This window comes from Theropithecus gelada, chromosome 11 (assembly GCF_003255815.1).
Source record: "Theropithecus gelada isolate Dixy chromosome 11, Tgel_1.0, whole genome shotgun sequence".
Taxonomy (NCBI): Eukaryota; Metazoa; Chordata; class Mammalia; order Primates; family Cercopithecidae; genus Theropithecus; species Theropithecus gelada.
This window is the reverse complement of record NC_037679.1, coordinates 75,194,488-75,210,753: the sequence shown is the minus strand read 5'-3', so window position 1 is coordinate 75,210,753 and position 16,266 is coordinate 75,194,488. Positions and strand designations below refer to the sequence as shown.

General features: G+C 35.4%; 1 protein-coding gene across 1 annotated transcript in view; it reads left to right on the top strand.

Annotated features, from left to right (window-relative positions):
* The window catches only part of MED13L (mediator complex subunit 13 like), a 314,129-nt gene that overhangs the window by 151,518 nt on the left and 146,345 nt on the right, over positions 1 to 16,266 (top strand). Inside the window, exon 3 of the mRNA XM_025401481.1 lies at positions 10,243 to 10,327. Coding sequence (XP_025257266.1) covers positions 10,243 to 10,327 — 85 coding nt within the window. The remainder of the gene's footprint in view (positions 1 to 10,242; positions 10,328 to 16,266) is intronic.

The following is a 16,266-nucleotide window of genomic DNA, read 5'->3' as shown; positions in this document are numbered from 1 at the left end:
GAAAGTGCCCCTCCCCCACCTCCAATATTTGCAGTGGCCAATGCGGTTGCTGAACTCAATGTTCTGGATAATAGGTTTCATTAGTTTTGATGCCTGAGGTAAAAAAGCAGTAGGTGGGAGTAAGAAGTGTTTTTGATGTCTAGACGTTCATTTCAGCTGTTGCTGCAATATGATACATTAAAAGGAAATATGTATCATAGCTCAGAGGAAATATGTATTCTTTGAAAGTAATTCTACTTTTAAACTGTGTAAGGCTGGGTGACCTGAATTCTAAAAGCATAAGCTTGATTTTCTTCAAGGTTTCACAATCTTTATGCTCCTCCCTACCCTATTCCATTCTCCCTCCTCTCGTTTTTTTCCACTTCAAGTAAAGTATGTCAGTTTCATTTATGGAATTGGAAGGGATATCTTTCCAAGATCTCTGCTGGGAAACACAAAATCATTGAAGTATATGCTGCTTTGATATTTTGCCATATTGACTTTTTTCCCCCTGAACCTTTTATGTGTATTTTTCTTTCAAATAAGCTTATTAATTCTGTAAGGAGACATACCGAAAGAAGTTATATGACAATTGACGAAGATTTTGAAAAATTATTTGGGCACTAAGCATTTAATTACTACCATTTAAAATTTGTCCTTTATAAACACTGTCTTTTAAAAAAATTTATATACTACTTTTGCAGTTTAAATATTTGATTATGAGGATAACTATAGTAAAAGAGGTTGAGTAACAGCAATGTAAACACATTCTTATTATAGCTTTTTAAATTTAAGTGAGATAACTTTAGTGCCAAAATGGTTTTTCTTCGTAAATAGGCAGCTGTAGTAGTACTTAGTTTTAGTTTTTAATCTGACTGTAATAGACAAAATAACAGCAGGAGAATGTTTTAATTTAGAAATTCCTCGTTTTGATTGACTGTTGTCACACATTTATTTTACATGCATTTTAGATCTCTTGGTTCTTTATCTTTTGAGACCAACAAAATTTTAGGAAAATTCTCCCATTATACATAATTAGACTTATAAACATAGTCTATAGAGATAGTCTTATTGCTACTTTATATTCTTAAGGTATTATAAGCATTTAACTTGAAACTGGAAAGATCAAAGGAATTAGAAAGGCTTTTTTTCCTGTTTTTTATTTATTTATTTTTTCTTTTGGAATGGAGACAGCATGCTGTGGAGAGATTGTAGGTTTCATAAAGATAGGACCTTCTTATAGACTTTTTGGTAGTCGTTTTTCTCTCAGGCTGCCTTGAAAGGGAGAATGCATTTCATTTGTAGAAACGTAGGCTAACTACTTTGTCCCTCTTTATGTATTTTCCCCTGAAGAACATTCTCTCTCTCTCTCTCTCTCTCTCTCTGTGTGTGTGTGTGTGTGTGTGTGTATATGAGAGAGAGAGATAAATTATTTTAAAAAGCCAAAATGTGGTTTTGTCTGACTTAGCCTTTGAAAAAGTTACATGTAACTAGAACACATTAATTTTAGGTTCAAATTTTGGAACCAAAGGAGAATTTAACTTCAGTGTTAACATTGCCTTTCTATCCAGTGCTAAGAATAAAAGAATGGTTAAAGAAGGGTTGAGTGAGTGGATTTGCTTAACACTAAGTGTTGTATAGTGGAAAGAGCATGGGTGTCAGAGTCAGAACATTTGGATTTGAATCCCATCTGTACCACTAATCCTCTTTAAGTAGATGTGAGGAAATTTCAGATTGGTGCTAATTTCAATGACATTTTGAAATATACATAATCAAGTCAACTCTATGCATGTTTATGAATATCCGAGAAGTTCTAGCCACAGCAGCTATGAAAATAAATTGCTTCCCCTTGAGGAATTCAGTTAATGGAATAATTAATATATTTATTATTTGTAGTAGTAGATATAAAAGCATTTGATCCCTTTATGCTGATGACTGTAGCTCAGTTTGACTACAGATTCTTAAGACTTATTAGTTATGTGACTTTGGACAAGTTTCATTTTTTATTTATATATATATATATATATATATATATTTTTTTTTTTTAAGGTATGGGGTCTTTCTCTTGCCTAGGCTGGAGTACAGTGGCTTGCTATCATAGCTTACTGCAGCCTCAAACTCTTTGACTCAAGTGAGCCTTCTGCCTCAGCCTCCCAGGAAGCTAAGACTACAGGCCCGTGCCACCACATCCAGCTAAGTTTTTAAAGTTTTTTTTAGAGCTGGAGTCTTGCAATCCTACCACTTGATCTTCCAAAGTGGTAGGATTACAGGTGTAAGGCACTGTGCCTTCTTAAGATTGTTAGTTTTCTCATTTATAAAATGGAGATTAGAATCAACTGTATTCATCAGAGTTCTTAGCTTCAAACTAAGGAAAGGAATTGATTAAAAGAATGTTGGGTATCCAACTATTTGGCCCTTTTACGATTAGCGCTACAGAACTGGTTCAATAAAAAAGCTACTGTTAGCTACCACCAAGCACTTCAGTACCAGAAACTTGATCTGGAAGCCTCTGTTTCTAGAGCTGTCAGAAAGATATCTCCATCGACTTCCTTTTTGTCCCTGGATTCAGAGTCAAAGGTATGGACCAGGAGCATCTGGTAGGGGTTAGAATAATATGTCCTTGTCTACACTGTAGGAGATGATGGAAAAGAGAGAATCAGTATTTTTAGTTTCCGTTAGGGGTGATTATATTTGATCCCAACCAGGACTCTTAATGATAGTGATAAGGAAGAAGCCCAACACTGAGTGACAAAAGTGTGCCGGATGTCTCTTAATTTGTCTCATAGTGTTGTGGTGAGTAGTCTCCCCCTCCTCCCCATTTATATGTAGTGCCTAATTCAAAGCTTGGCACATAAAATAAAATAAGAACGATTGTTTTCTGGATAGAAAACCAACCTTGATTATATGTTATTTAATTGTTAATTTAAAATATAAGACATTTTATGCTTAGTAACTGTTCTGCAAAGTATTCAGAATAGTTTTTGCCTCCCAGTGGTTTGCACGTACATGTATTAGCTTTTTGAGAGCATTCCTGGTTCCTAGCCTGGTGCTTGACACGTAACACGGTCAAGAACTGTTGTCTAGTTAATGTTGATCAAATTATCTGTTATTAGATTCCAAGCATGTCTTTGCAGATTTAACTTATTTTGAAATTTTAGAGATTTATTGAAACATAGAATGCTGCTCCTATATTTTTGGAAACTCTGATCATGAGAAAAAAAGGGATGGTCTGATTTACATTCTGTTTGACAAATGTGTTTGTTAGTGATAGTAGATTGAAAGAGGCAGCAAATTAATGCATTATCCTTAATTTCGTAGCCTAAATTGATAGTATTTATTAGTGTGGTTATTGGCTTATGATAATTTTTTTTATAATCAATTGATTACTCTTGAATCTTTAGTATGTAATTTTGAGTACCATATATAAGACATAGGAAATTTAAATCCAAACACTGTATACTTTTAAAATTATCTCTACTGATTTATATTTAAATTTTGTTAACTTATAATTTATAATTTTCTATTGTTTTCTAAGCTTTAGTATACTTTCCCTAGAAAGGGCTTAATGTAGTATGATTTGTTTTATTTTGTGTTACTACTTTCCTATTTTATATTAACTTAGTGGCCAAACTTTGTGTTAATTCATATGTTATATATTTATAGAATATAAAGGAACAGATGAGAATGACCGTAAAATTATTTTTCAAAATAATTTTTAGCATTTAAAAAATAAAAATTTTGACTGGGTGCAGTGGCTCACACCTGTAATCCCAGCACTTTGGGAGTCTGAGGTAGAAGTATCACTTGAGCTCAGGGGTTCAAGAGCAGCCTGGGCCTGGGCAACATGGTAAGACCCCATCTCTACAAAAAAATAAAAAAGTAACTGGACATGGTGGCCTATGCCTGTAACTCCCAGCAAGTTGGGAGACTGAGGTAGGAGGATTGCTTGAGGCTGGGAGGTCGAGGCTTCAGTGAGCTGTTATCATATAACTGCACTCTAGCCTGGGTGAAAGACCGAGACCCTGTCTCAAAAAATTAAAAAATTGCCTTAAGGTGTTTATATTTTGTTACATTTGCATCATATAAAGTATTTGATATGAAGTAAAGAATGTAACTGTGGTACGTTGGGCTCTAGGAACAGTTACCTCAGTCTGAATTTCCTTGTTAATTGCTCAACCTTTTTTTTTTTTTTTTGCTTTTAATACTTTATGAATGCAGGTTAATCACAGAAATACCAAGTCTTTTGGATTTAAAAAAAATGCTTTTTATATATAAATTTAGAGTAGGAGTCCTTTTGATTTCATGCTGTTCTCATTTTCAACACTAAGAAAACAAAGAGGTCAATATTAGCATATTCATGATGGTTTAAGTCTAGAAACTTGGCCCAATAGTAAAATGAGTTTTCATAATTTAGAACAGTAAAAGATTGTGAGTAAAGTTTACCATATTTAGTAAATAATACATGATTTAGTAAATAATATTTCTGCAAGTTTGCACAAATGTATGCAGGTGTGTAACTACCGCTATAATCAAGATATAGAGTGGGTTCTATCACCCCTGAGATTTCCAGTGTCCCTTTGGTATCAACCTGTCTCACCACCTCCATCCCTGGAAACCATTGAAAAGTTTACAGTACCTTAAATTTGCCTTTTGCGAGAATGTTGTATGAATGAATCATACAACATATAGTCTTTTGAGTATGGCTTCTTTTTACTTAGAATAATGAGATTCATCCATATTTTTTCTTTTATTGGAAGTTCCTTTTTATTTCTGGGTAGTAGCCCATTGTATAGATATTTCATTGTTTTTCCCCCTGTTGAGAGACATTTGGATGGTTTCCAGGTTTTGGCATTTGCAAATACAACTACTATAAACATTTGCTGTAGTTTAAGTGTTTTGTGTTGTGAGAGTACAGTAGGAGAAAGAGTTTGTTTTTTCCTATAACCTTACATCCTCCAGACTTGAGTATATACCTAGAAGGATGTAAGGTTCTAGGGAAAAACAACCTGTTTTTCTCCTACTGTACTCGCACAACACAAAACACTTCTGTGACCAAATGTTGCAGAGGTGGAGAGCCAGGTGTTTCCCCTGCATCAGGTAATCAATCAGTTCTGCAGGGGACACTACCTGGGTGTCCTCCAATTCAATTCAATTCTGACACTGTCTACCTGGAGATAGCATCCCATCTTACGGGTTGAGGGCTTAGTCCCACAGGACTGTGGGACTTCAGATGCCAGGAGTAAGTCTGGACTTCCAAAGATTCTGACCAATTGACTGTAAATCTGGGGTTCCTACAACCCCCTCCTTGGGTTCTGTTAATTTGCTAGAATGGCTCACAGAACTCAGGGGAAAATTTTACTTAAGTTTACTGGTTTATTACACAGGGTACAGAAAACAGCCAAATGGAAGAGACGCATAGGGCAGGGTATGTAGGGAGGGGCAGGAGCTTCCATGCCTTCTCTGAGTGCGCCACCCTCCAAGAACCTCCATGTGACCAGTTATTTTGAAGCTGTCAGAACTCAGCCTTTTTGGGTTTTTATGAAAGCTTCATTACATAATCATGTAGGCTTGGTTCATTAAATCATTGTTAATTGTCCATTAGTGATCAACTGAACTTTCAGCCTTTTCCCTAGAGGTCAGGGTGGGGGCTGGGGAATAGGGAGCTGAGATAGAAAGTTCTAACCCTCTGGTCACATGATTATTTCCCTGATAATCAGCCCTCATCCTGAGGCTAGCTAGGCCCCCTGTCATTTCTTTAGCCACTAGTGTACAAAACACATTCTTAGCACTCTAGAGGTTTCAAGGATTTTAGGAGCTATATGTCAGGAAACAGGACCAAATATATATTTCACAGTATTACAAAGGGATATTGCTGGGTTGTATGGTAAGTGTATGTTTAACTTTACAAAATATTGCCAAAGGCACCTTTTCCAAAGTGGCTGTGCTGTTTTTGCATTCCAACCAGCAGAATATGACAGTTTTGGCTACTGTATTCTATATGTTAATCAGCACGTAGAATTGTCAGTTTTTCTTTTAAGCCATTTTAATGGATAATGATATCACATTGTGATTTTAATTTACATTTCCTTAATGACTAATGAGGTGTTGAGCACTTTTTCATATACTTATTTGCCATTCATCTAGTGTCTTATTTGGTGAACCGTCTGTTCAAATCTTTTGCCCATTTAAAAATTGTGGTTTTTTTTTGGTAGTTAAGTTTTGAGATTAAAAAAAAAAAGTAACGTATTCTGAATACAAGTCCTTGTCAGATATGTGATTTGTAACTGTTTATTCCCCATCTGTGGCATGTCTTTTCCATAGCTTAACATAACTTTCCCATATTTTTTGAAGAGCCGAACGAAGTTTTTCATTTTGATGAAACTCTGTTTATCAGTTTTTCTTTTATGGATCATGCTTTTGGTGTCATATCTAATAAATTTTTGTCTACCCTAAGCTCCCAAAATTTATCTCCTATGTATTTTAGAAATACCAGATTTAGGTTTTGCGTTCAGGTCTGTGATCTCATTTTGAGTTACTTTTTCTGTGTAATTTGAGGTTCTTTTTCATTTCTTCCTTTACTGAATTGACTGAATTGCCTTGGCACCTTTGTTGAATTAAAAAAATGAATTTGTGGCTCAATTCCTGAACTCAGTTCTATTGATGTATATCCTTTCTACAGTACTGTGCTGGCTTGCTTACTCCATCCTAATTCATAATAAACCTAGAACTGGATTGATGTAAGTACTTCTGTATTTTTCTTTTACCACATTGTTCTGGTGATTCTAGTTCCTTTGTCTTTTCATATAAATATATAGACTTAGCTAGTCTATTTCTATAAAACATTCTGCAGGGATTTTTTATTGGAATTGAGTTGGTTCTATAGATTGGTTTGAGAAGAATTGGCATCAAGAATTTTTCTAGTTTGTGGTCAATTTATCTTTTTTATTTCTTTTATTAGTGTTGTAGTTTCAGCATATTTTGTAAGATTTATACCCAAAGATTTTATGGGTTTTGGTGCTACTGTAAATGGTACTTTAAAAAATTTCAGTTTCTAATTACTGATTCCTAAATATAGAAATGTGATTGTTTTTTGTCTATTGACCTTGTATTCAGTGATTTGGCTAAACTCTGTTTTAGTTCTAGTAGATTTTTTCTGTTGATTCTTTAGGATTTTCTAATAGACAGTCATGTCATATGTAAATAGAGACAATTATTTCTTCCGTTCCAATCTGTATGCCTGTTGTTTCTTTTTCTTGCCCTATTGTATTGGATGAAATTCAAGTATAATGTGGAATAGGAATAATGAGAGCAGATATCCTTACCGTTCATTTAGTCTTTTGCCACTAAGTATGATGTTAATTGTAGGTTTTGGTTAATTACTCTCTTAAGTGTTTTTTTGGTTGTTGTTGTTCTTTTATTGAAGAAATAAGTCTATTCTAGGTTCTATTTTAAAATTGTAGAAATCAGGATTAAATTTTAATGATATATTAAAATCGTGTCAGCCATACAGCAATTGTGATAAAGTTGACATTGCCTGTGCATGCTCATTAATTGTTCAGTGTTCCACAGTGCATGCCTGGAGAGCTATAACACCTCAGTATTTCATTTGACAAAGTATTTGAGAATGATTTCAGAGAGTTTGCTGTTTGTAAACTTTCCTTTGACATCCTCTGACAAGGTCAAGGTAACACCAACATTAAAACTTGCAAAATGATGATATCATGAGGAAGGAATTAGATGTGAATATGAGATATTAAGACAAGTAATCTGGTTTCTTCACCAAGTCAACTGCATGTTTAAAAAAAAGGAAATGGGCAGTACTTGATCAAAGAAGACTTAAGAGATAATTGGCAGACCTTGCTTAGAATATGATTTGATGCACACTGAAGTATTTAAGAGTGGGATTTGCCATAAAGTATATCAAAATAAACAAAAAGGGTGGTTGTAGCAGGAGACATAATGTTGATAATTTGGCTTAGGGATTTATTGGGACTTGTTATTCTATTTTTATCTCCTTTCTTTCTCTCTCTCCCCCCTTCTCTCTCCCTCTTCCCCTCCCCCCCCCCCCCCACTCCCCTCTCCCTCTTCCCCCCTTCCTCCCCCACTCTCTTTCTCCCTCCCTCCTTCCTTTTTATTTATTTTTTTTGAGACAGTCTTTCACTCTGTCACGCAGGCTGGAGTGCAGTGGTGGCATGATCATGGCTCATCGCAGCCTTGACCCTGCTGGGCTCAAGCAATCCTCCCACCTCAGCCTGCAGAGTACTTGGGACAACAGGTGTGCACCAGTACACCTGGCTAATTTTTAATTTTGTTTTGTAGAGGCAGGAATTGGCTGTATTGCCCAGGCTGGTCTTGATCTCCTGAGCTCAAGCAATCCTTCTGCCTCGGCCTCGCAAAATGTTGGGATTACAGTTGTGAGCCACCACATCCAGCCCCCTATTTTAAAGTATATTTGAAGATTTTAATATCAGAAGTTTAAAACAGTGGGCTGAATAGGTGTCACCAGTGGAAGAAAACTCTGGAAATAAAAGTGGCACACTCTTCACAAATGCTGCATCACCAGCACTCTTTATGGCACAGAGAATGATTATGTAGGAAAATACTGCACCAGTGACTGGGTTGAAGAGTGATTCAGAAGAGGTAGACTTGGAATATTGATGTAGTTTTAGGAATTTTTAACTAGTTTATTTTGCTTATATTATCTGTTTTATGTATGCATAATAGTGGAATATGATGAATAGGACTCAATAAGTTTAAAGGAGCTCTTTGAATAATTGGAAAGTGAAAATTGTAAGTGTTAGGAATGATGTTACAGTTTGTCACCTTCCCCTCTTCTGCTGGTGGTTTGCAAAATAATGGTGTATCTTAAACTTGATGGTGCCTCAGGGTTAGTGAAATACATTCGGAAAGAAAAGCAAATTAATGTGGGGTGTTCTTTTTATTGAGATAGTAACTCTCTTTCAAACCCAGAAAAGTTCTACCCAAAGGATAAATGTGTCAGAGGGAACATAGATTCATGATACCTGCAGAGCATTGTTGGAAATTTCGGAATGTTTTGTCTTGAGCAAAGACTCCCAGTTGTTAGCAGGAATGTTTTTCTCTTTGCTGTACTTTATTTCTCTTTATATAAATAACATAACTGTTTTAGACAGAGATTGCTTTGGGAAAATTTGGTAAATCAGGATTAGCCACATAGGCAGGAAGACAAAAAGTTATTTGACATAACCAAGAAAAAAAAATTCAGCTTTGTAATTTTCAGAAAGTCTAATAGATAAAAGGCCGAATGTAGTTTTTCAAATGCTGTCTGATTTGAGAATATGGAGATGCATTTTGGTATGTCTGCTGGTGTGGTAAAAGCATTAAATATGCCTTGTGGATATAATGTGTGTTTTAATTCTGTCAGAATTTTCTCCTCTGAGTGCTTTTGTCAAGATAACAAGTAAAGAGAGGAAATTTTTCTTCTGTAAATGTTTTCATCCTTCCAATTTTTTGCTATCTTGCATTGAACTGGTGTAATTTAAAAGGAAATTAATTGTCTTCTAGGACATTTTGTATCTGTTTGTATATTTATGAAAATAAAAGTAATTTTAGGAATGCATGGGGCATTGTTAAGACGTTGGATTCTTTTGGTGTTGGAGTTACTTGTTGCTCAGTGTTAAATTTCAGAGGCAAACAAGATACTTCACAAAATGTCAAACAATAACAAAATTATAAATTTAGGAAATAAATTTGATATTCTGGGAAGATGTGATTTCCTGATAGTCTCTAAAATCATGTCCTTTAGACCTTCAAAACATGTAAAGACATTTGTGTCAATCTGACACTTCTGGAATTTTTTTCCTTTTGATTTTCCCTCTATAAAACATTTTATAACTTTACTATTAATTTGTAACATTCTTTTTTACCTTTAAATAGAACTTTAACAAAATTAGTCTTTGTGATACTCTTAAGTAGATTAATTTGAGAATTTTAAATGATTTTAAACTTTCAAGAAGCAGATTGTAAAGACATTTATGGGAGGAGTGTTGCACCATGCCTCATATTTCAGACTTTAAAACCAAGACACATTACTCTTTTTTGTACATAAGTATTTTATAACTTTGGGCAAATACTTAAATTCCACTCTCTGTTTCAGTGTGAGATTATTTAAGTCATTTAAATTAACTCATGAACTTTGCTTTAGAAAAATGTTTCAAAAGTTTCTTTTTATTTGGATGTCCTTTTTACTGTTTTGTTTTTTTCTTTTTTCTTTTTTTTTTTCAGTTGTGGAAGAAGGACTCTGGGAAAATGGCCTTTCCTATGAATGTAGGACGCTGCTCTTCAAAGCGATCCACAATCTGTTAGAAAGGTAAGAGAAGGAACAGCAGACAGTGGTTTGCAGACAACCAAGTATATTGCTAGATACTGAGAGTTTCCTGTAATTTTCAAAAACTTTTCACTTGCAGTGATTTATTACTAGTATGAAAATTAAATTATATAAATCTTTAGTTTCTCTTTCTATTGATATAATTTGAAATTTAGAGAAGTTTTGGGAATGGTACAAAGAACTCCCATATTCCCTGCCCTTTAATGGTACTTTTTATTTTCAAAATGTATTCCCTAAACCATTTGTATATTTGTAAGCTCAAGCTTGATGTTCTTTTTTACCCTTAAGTATTTGGTGTATATTTCCTAAGGACAAAGGTATGTTAGCACAGTATGATAATAAAAATTAGGAAATTTAACATTGATAAAATGCCATTATCTAACCCCTAGTTCAATTCGGATGTCATCAGTTGTCCCAGGTACATCCATTATAGCTTAACCCCCTAAGATTCAATCCTTGATCATACATTATATTTAGTTTTCATGTCTCTTTAAATCCAGAACAGTTCCTTAGCCTTTTTTTTCTTTCTTGACATCGATATTTTTGATGAGTTCAAACCTTATATTGATTTTCAGTTGTAGATAGTTTTCTCATGCTTAAATTCAGGTTATGCTTTTTATTAGTAGTAGGAATACCATAGAAGTGATGTTGTATTTTCAGTAGGCTCATATCATCAGTGTCCCATTATTAGTGATGTTAACATGTTCTGTCACTTGACTGAGGTAATGTTCTGTCAAGTTTCTCTGCTATAAACTAGTAAGTATTTTGTTAACTATTATTTTTGTCAATTTTGTTATTTGTAATTAATAAGTAATTTGTGGCCAGATACAATGAGATTGTGTAATTATTCTATTTCTCATCAAATTTTCATTTATTTGTTTTAGCCTGTATTGGTAGTCCTTGCTTAAATCATTTATTACCATTATGGTTGTAATGTTAATTTTCAAATGCCACCCTCTTTCTACTTTTATTAGTCAGCATCCTGTTGTAAGGAAGAACTTTTTCATTTTCTTCCATTTTATTTCCCTATTTATTTATCTTGCTATGTAAATTGGAACCCATGGGTTGTTATTTTATTCAATGGATTATAGTTGATTTTTACCATCATTTATTTTGGTGCTTAAATTCTTCCAGGTTTGGTCAGAGGAAGCCTCTTTGTCACGGCTCACTCCTATGTCCTTTTGACACGATCCCATCCTTGGAGCATCCCCTTACTTTCTGGCATAAGGATATGTTCCAGGCTCTGAATAGTATTTTGAGGGGAGAAGTAGCTGACAAAGAATGGGTTCATTAAGAGCTTGTATGAGAAAAACTTTTTACTTCTCTTCCTGAATCTATATGTAGTACTTTTAGGTAATCAGAGCTGAAAGGACTTTCCAGTTTCTTATCCAAGCTGTTTGCTAGGGTGGTTACCGCTATAATATAACTGCTTAGGATACTTGAGCTACAGTTGATATGTTATTTCAGTTGCTCAGAAAGACTTTTCTCACCGAAGATTCCTCTATTTCTCATTCTCAACTATAGCTTCTCTGAGTACTCCTCCAAATCTGTGATTTGGAGTAGACGTAGAAATCATCTGTTACTAAGGCATAGTATGAATGTGGAACCATTGATTTAAGAGTTGAGTACTCTTAAGTATTCGAAATAGTTGGTAATTCTATCTCCGACTGTAGAACAAAAAAAGTACACACAAACTCTATCCAAGAAAATGTAGAAAACTTACTGTTGCCATAATCCTGTACCAGAATAAAGCTCTTGATATCTCTGCAATAATTAACACACCTTTAAGCACAATTCTTTTTATACAAAGTTATAAGGTATGTGGAACAAAGTATATTTTAAAATTGTAGCTCACTGTGTGTTTTTTTAAATATCAAGATTTATTCCTTTCAGAAGCATACGAACAAATGCGAAGATGAATTATATTCTTTTAAGTTTTGTACTGGCAATGGTAGCATGTTTCTTTGTTGAAAGACAATTAGAAGAGCAGAAAAACTGGGAGGGAGGGGAAATGCAGGTAATTCATTTATTTTTAGCTCATGAATTCAGAATTTTTGTTGGAAATTGAAGTCAGGTCAAATTAAACTTTATTATTTATAAGAAAATTGTCGGCCTGGGCAACATGGTAAGACCATGTCTCTACAAAAATTTTAAAAGTTAGCCAAGCATGATGGTGTGCGCCTCTGGTCCCAGCTGCTTGTGAGGTTGAGGTGGGAAGATTGCTTGAGCCCAGGAGGTTGAGGCTGCAGTGAGCTGTGTTCATTCCACCACACTCTAGCCTGGGTGCCACCACACTCTAGCTTGGGTAACAGTGAGACCCTGTGTCAAACAAACAAACAAACAAAGACAGGAAATTAATTATGACATATAAAGTTTGGTATAGTTCTAAAGAATTTTAGTATTCCTTGGCTTTATTTCAGGGTCTGTTTCTTGGACAGTTACCCTAATTTCACTAAGCCTTAGTTAACATATAATAATTAAGTACAGGACACCATGTACTGTGAGCTTTTGCTGGATAATAAATATATATCATGTGTGCCACATAATGCCTCCCATACTGTTAATGCCAGTAACTATTTTCACTGTAAATTTATTATTTTACATACTTTGATTTGTACTCTTTCAAATTTCATTAAAGTAGTTCCAGAATGCTCTATTTGAACCCTCCTACAGGAGTTAATTTTGAAACAAATAAAACATCTTTTCTTTTAGAAAATAATGATCAAACAAACCATCTTTGTACAGTTTGTATGGATGACTTCAGATTCTTTTGAAAAATGGTACTAATCCTGTTGTTCTTTAAGATAATTTTCTCTTATCAAACTTAGTGTAGCTTTGTTCTGTGAATGAAAATTACCCTGCTTATGAGATAGGAAAGCAAATTTAAATAATTGTTGTTGGCTCCGTTTATTCATTGTCAGTAGAAGTTGGAAGGACTAATATATGCTTGCTTATCTGTGGTGGTGGATATCATGAAAATTATGCACGGCTTCCGCCCCCCCCCCCCCCAGTTTTTTTTTATATAAAAGCTCAGCTATTGTTAGTGTTAGTGTTAGAATATATTTTATGTGTGGCCCACAACAATTCTTCCAGTGAGACCCAGGGAAGCCAAAATATTGGATATCTGTACAACCATTTATTGTAGTCTTTGAAAAATCTGTGTATAATATGAATTTATCGAGATACAGTTTACTATCTAATTCCTGGCAATTTTATGTTATGTCTTTTCATTTCTATTCAGATAAGATGTAGATATTGAGAGTTTCTGGCTTGAAAGCTACAACTGAGGGTTTTTGTTTGTTTGTTTGTTTGTTTTGAGACGGAGTCTCACTCTGTTGCCCAGACTGGAGTGCAGTGGCATGATCTCAGCTCACTGCAACCTCTGCCTCCCAGGTTCAAGCAATTCTCCTGCCTCAGCCTCCTGAGCAGCTGGGACTACAGGCGCGTGCCACCATGCCCAGCTAATTTTTGTATTTTTAGTATAGATGGGATTTTACCATATTGGCTAGGCTGGTCTTGAACTCCTGACCTTGTGATCCTCCCTCCTTGGCCCCCCAAAGTGCTGGGATTACAGGCATTAGCCACGGCGCCCAGCCGAACTGAGGTTATTAAAACAGATCATCAAGGACTTTATCACTTGGAGAGTGTTTGTGGATCCCCAGCCGTTTTTTCCTTAGTTTGCATGTTAACAAAGTTTGTATTGTGATCTATTATTTCTGCTTTTTATTTTTTAAGCCTAAGATAGGTTTAATTAAAAGGGAATTTCATTTACTACCTTGAGAATCTCTCACAGCTAAGCAGGAGCCATATAAATTGACCTTCTTTCCAGAAGGCTTCAATTTCTATTGTATACAGAATAATGTCGCTGAAGTGAGTTATTGAAAAATAATTTTACTATAGAAATTAAGGAAATTTCTCACAGAATAATACAATTTCATTTGTCATTGCTATTGATTGGTGCCGAGCTAATTTTATATTGATGCTGTGTAGAATATTTTAAGTTCTACGGTAATGTGACTTCAAATATTTTCATCTTTCACTTACTCAGTTCTCCTGTAACTCTTCAGTGTTTGTTGAAACTATATTGTATATATCTAGCTAGGGTCATCAGTCCATTAAAAACACCGAAAAGGTCACTGCTACTTACTCAAGAGCATTTTCCATAAAGATATCAGACAGAAGAGAACATAGTTAGCTTTAATTTTATGTCTCTTTTTCGGGGTACATGTTTGTTTAAGTCCTTTTCTTCACTTCCTTCAGAGATAAGAGACATTTTGGGTCTCAGTTCTGCCAGTTAAGTGTGTGACACATGCCAGTGACTAAAGCCTGCTGAGCTCGTGTTCCTTCACCAGTAACATGGTGATGGAGGGGTTCTTTGGCTCAGCACAGTACCTTTCTCATTTTAAGAGCTCAATAAATGGTTAACTGCTGTTGATACTAGCTAACAGAAGTGTTGATACTACCTTTTCAGAGTTGGAGACAAACATTAAAAGTCACATAGTCCATTTACCCAGCTAATTCTGGAATCCCATTTGCCCAAGTAATTCTGGAATCCCTTTCTATAGTATCTTTTTTTTTTCCCTCTTTTTTTTGAGACATAGTCTTGCTCTGTTCCCTGGGCTGGAGTCCCGTGGCGCGATCTTGGCTAACTGCAACCTCTGCCTCCCGGTTTCAAGCGATTCTCCTGCCTCATCCTCCCCAGTAGCTGGGATTACAGATACCCACCACCACACCTGGCTAATTTTTGTATTTTTAGTAGAGATGGGGTATCACCATGTTGGCCAGGCTGGCCTTGAATTCCTGACCTCAAGTGATTTGCCCACCTTGGCCTCCCACATTGCTGGGACTATAGGCGTGAGCCACTGCACCAGGCGTTATATCTTTTTTACTGGATATATACTTTTTGTTAAGCACAGTTTCCCAAAGAGTTCTTTTTATCTTTAAAGAGTACTTAATATTAGAAAGTCTTACACTGAGCAGAAGTCCGTCTTCCTCTAACTTTCATTTCTTTGTTAACTCTGTTCTTTGGGATCATTTATAACGCAACCAGTTCTGCATCCATGTGATGGCCTTTTTGATATCTCGACCCTCCTGAATTTTTCTTTTTCTGTTTGTGGTTCTTAATATATAATGTTGAATTCCTCGCCTTTTCTTGCCTGCCTTCCAGATGTCCATCCAATTGGTCACATTCTCTTCATTTTGGCCTGCTTCAGGATACCGTAAATGTTTTATGAAGTATTCAGTCAGGTTAGGCTCAGTTATGCAGTAGTAACAGAAGACCTGAAAGATCTTACTAGCTCATCCAATAGAGGTTTATTTCGTGTTCATTGTGAGTAATTGATTATAGTACTATATCCTCTTCCCTCCGCAACTCATGTTGACAGGGCACCCTCCTGAGTAGGACTTGGTGGGTCCATGGTAGAGAGCACAGAGCAGTGGCGGAGCACATAGTTGCCCATTAATGCTTTTGCTTGGAAATGGTATGCCCCATTTCTGCTCACATTTCATTGGCCGAGACATTCAGCACCAAGCTTAAAATCTAATGCATGGCAAGGTATCATCTTTCAGTAGGAAGATACCGAAAGTACATGGCCAGGCTTGATATCAGTGGGACAGAAAGGGATAGCATTTATTTATATAGTATATACATTGGGATAGTGTACGTTTGGGAAAAGAATATATCTACCATACCTCTTAATTGAGTTATCTTCGCCTTCTGTTACTGTAATCTGTCTTCCAGACAGCTGGCCAGTTATGTTACTGAAACAGATACGTTTCTGAAACATACCTATGGCTATATTTATACCTGGTTTTTAAAACTTTGAGTCTTCTTGACTTCTTTTTGTCATTTTTTAATTTGTAATTTGTCAGAATTTCAGTATCTGAGAGTATTTAGACATTCTGAATTTTATAGTTTTAGA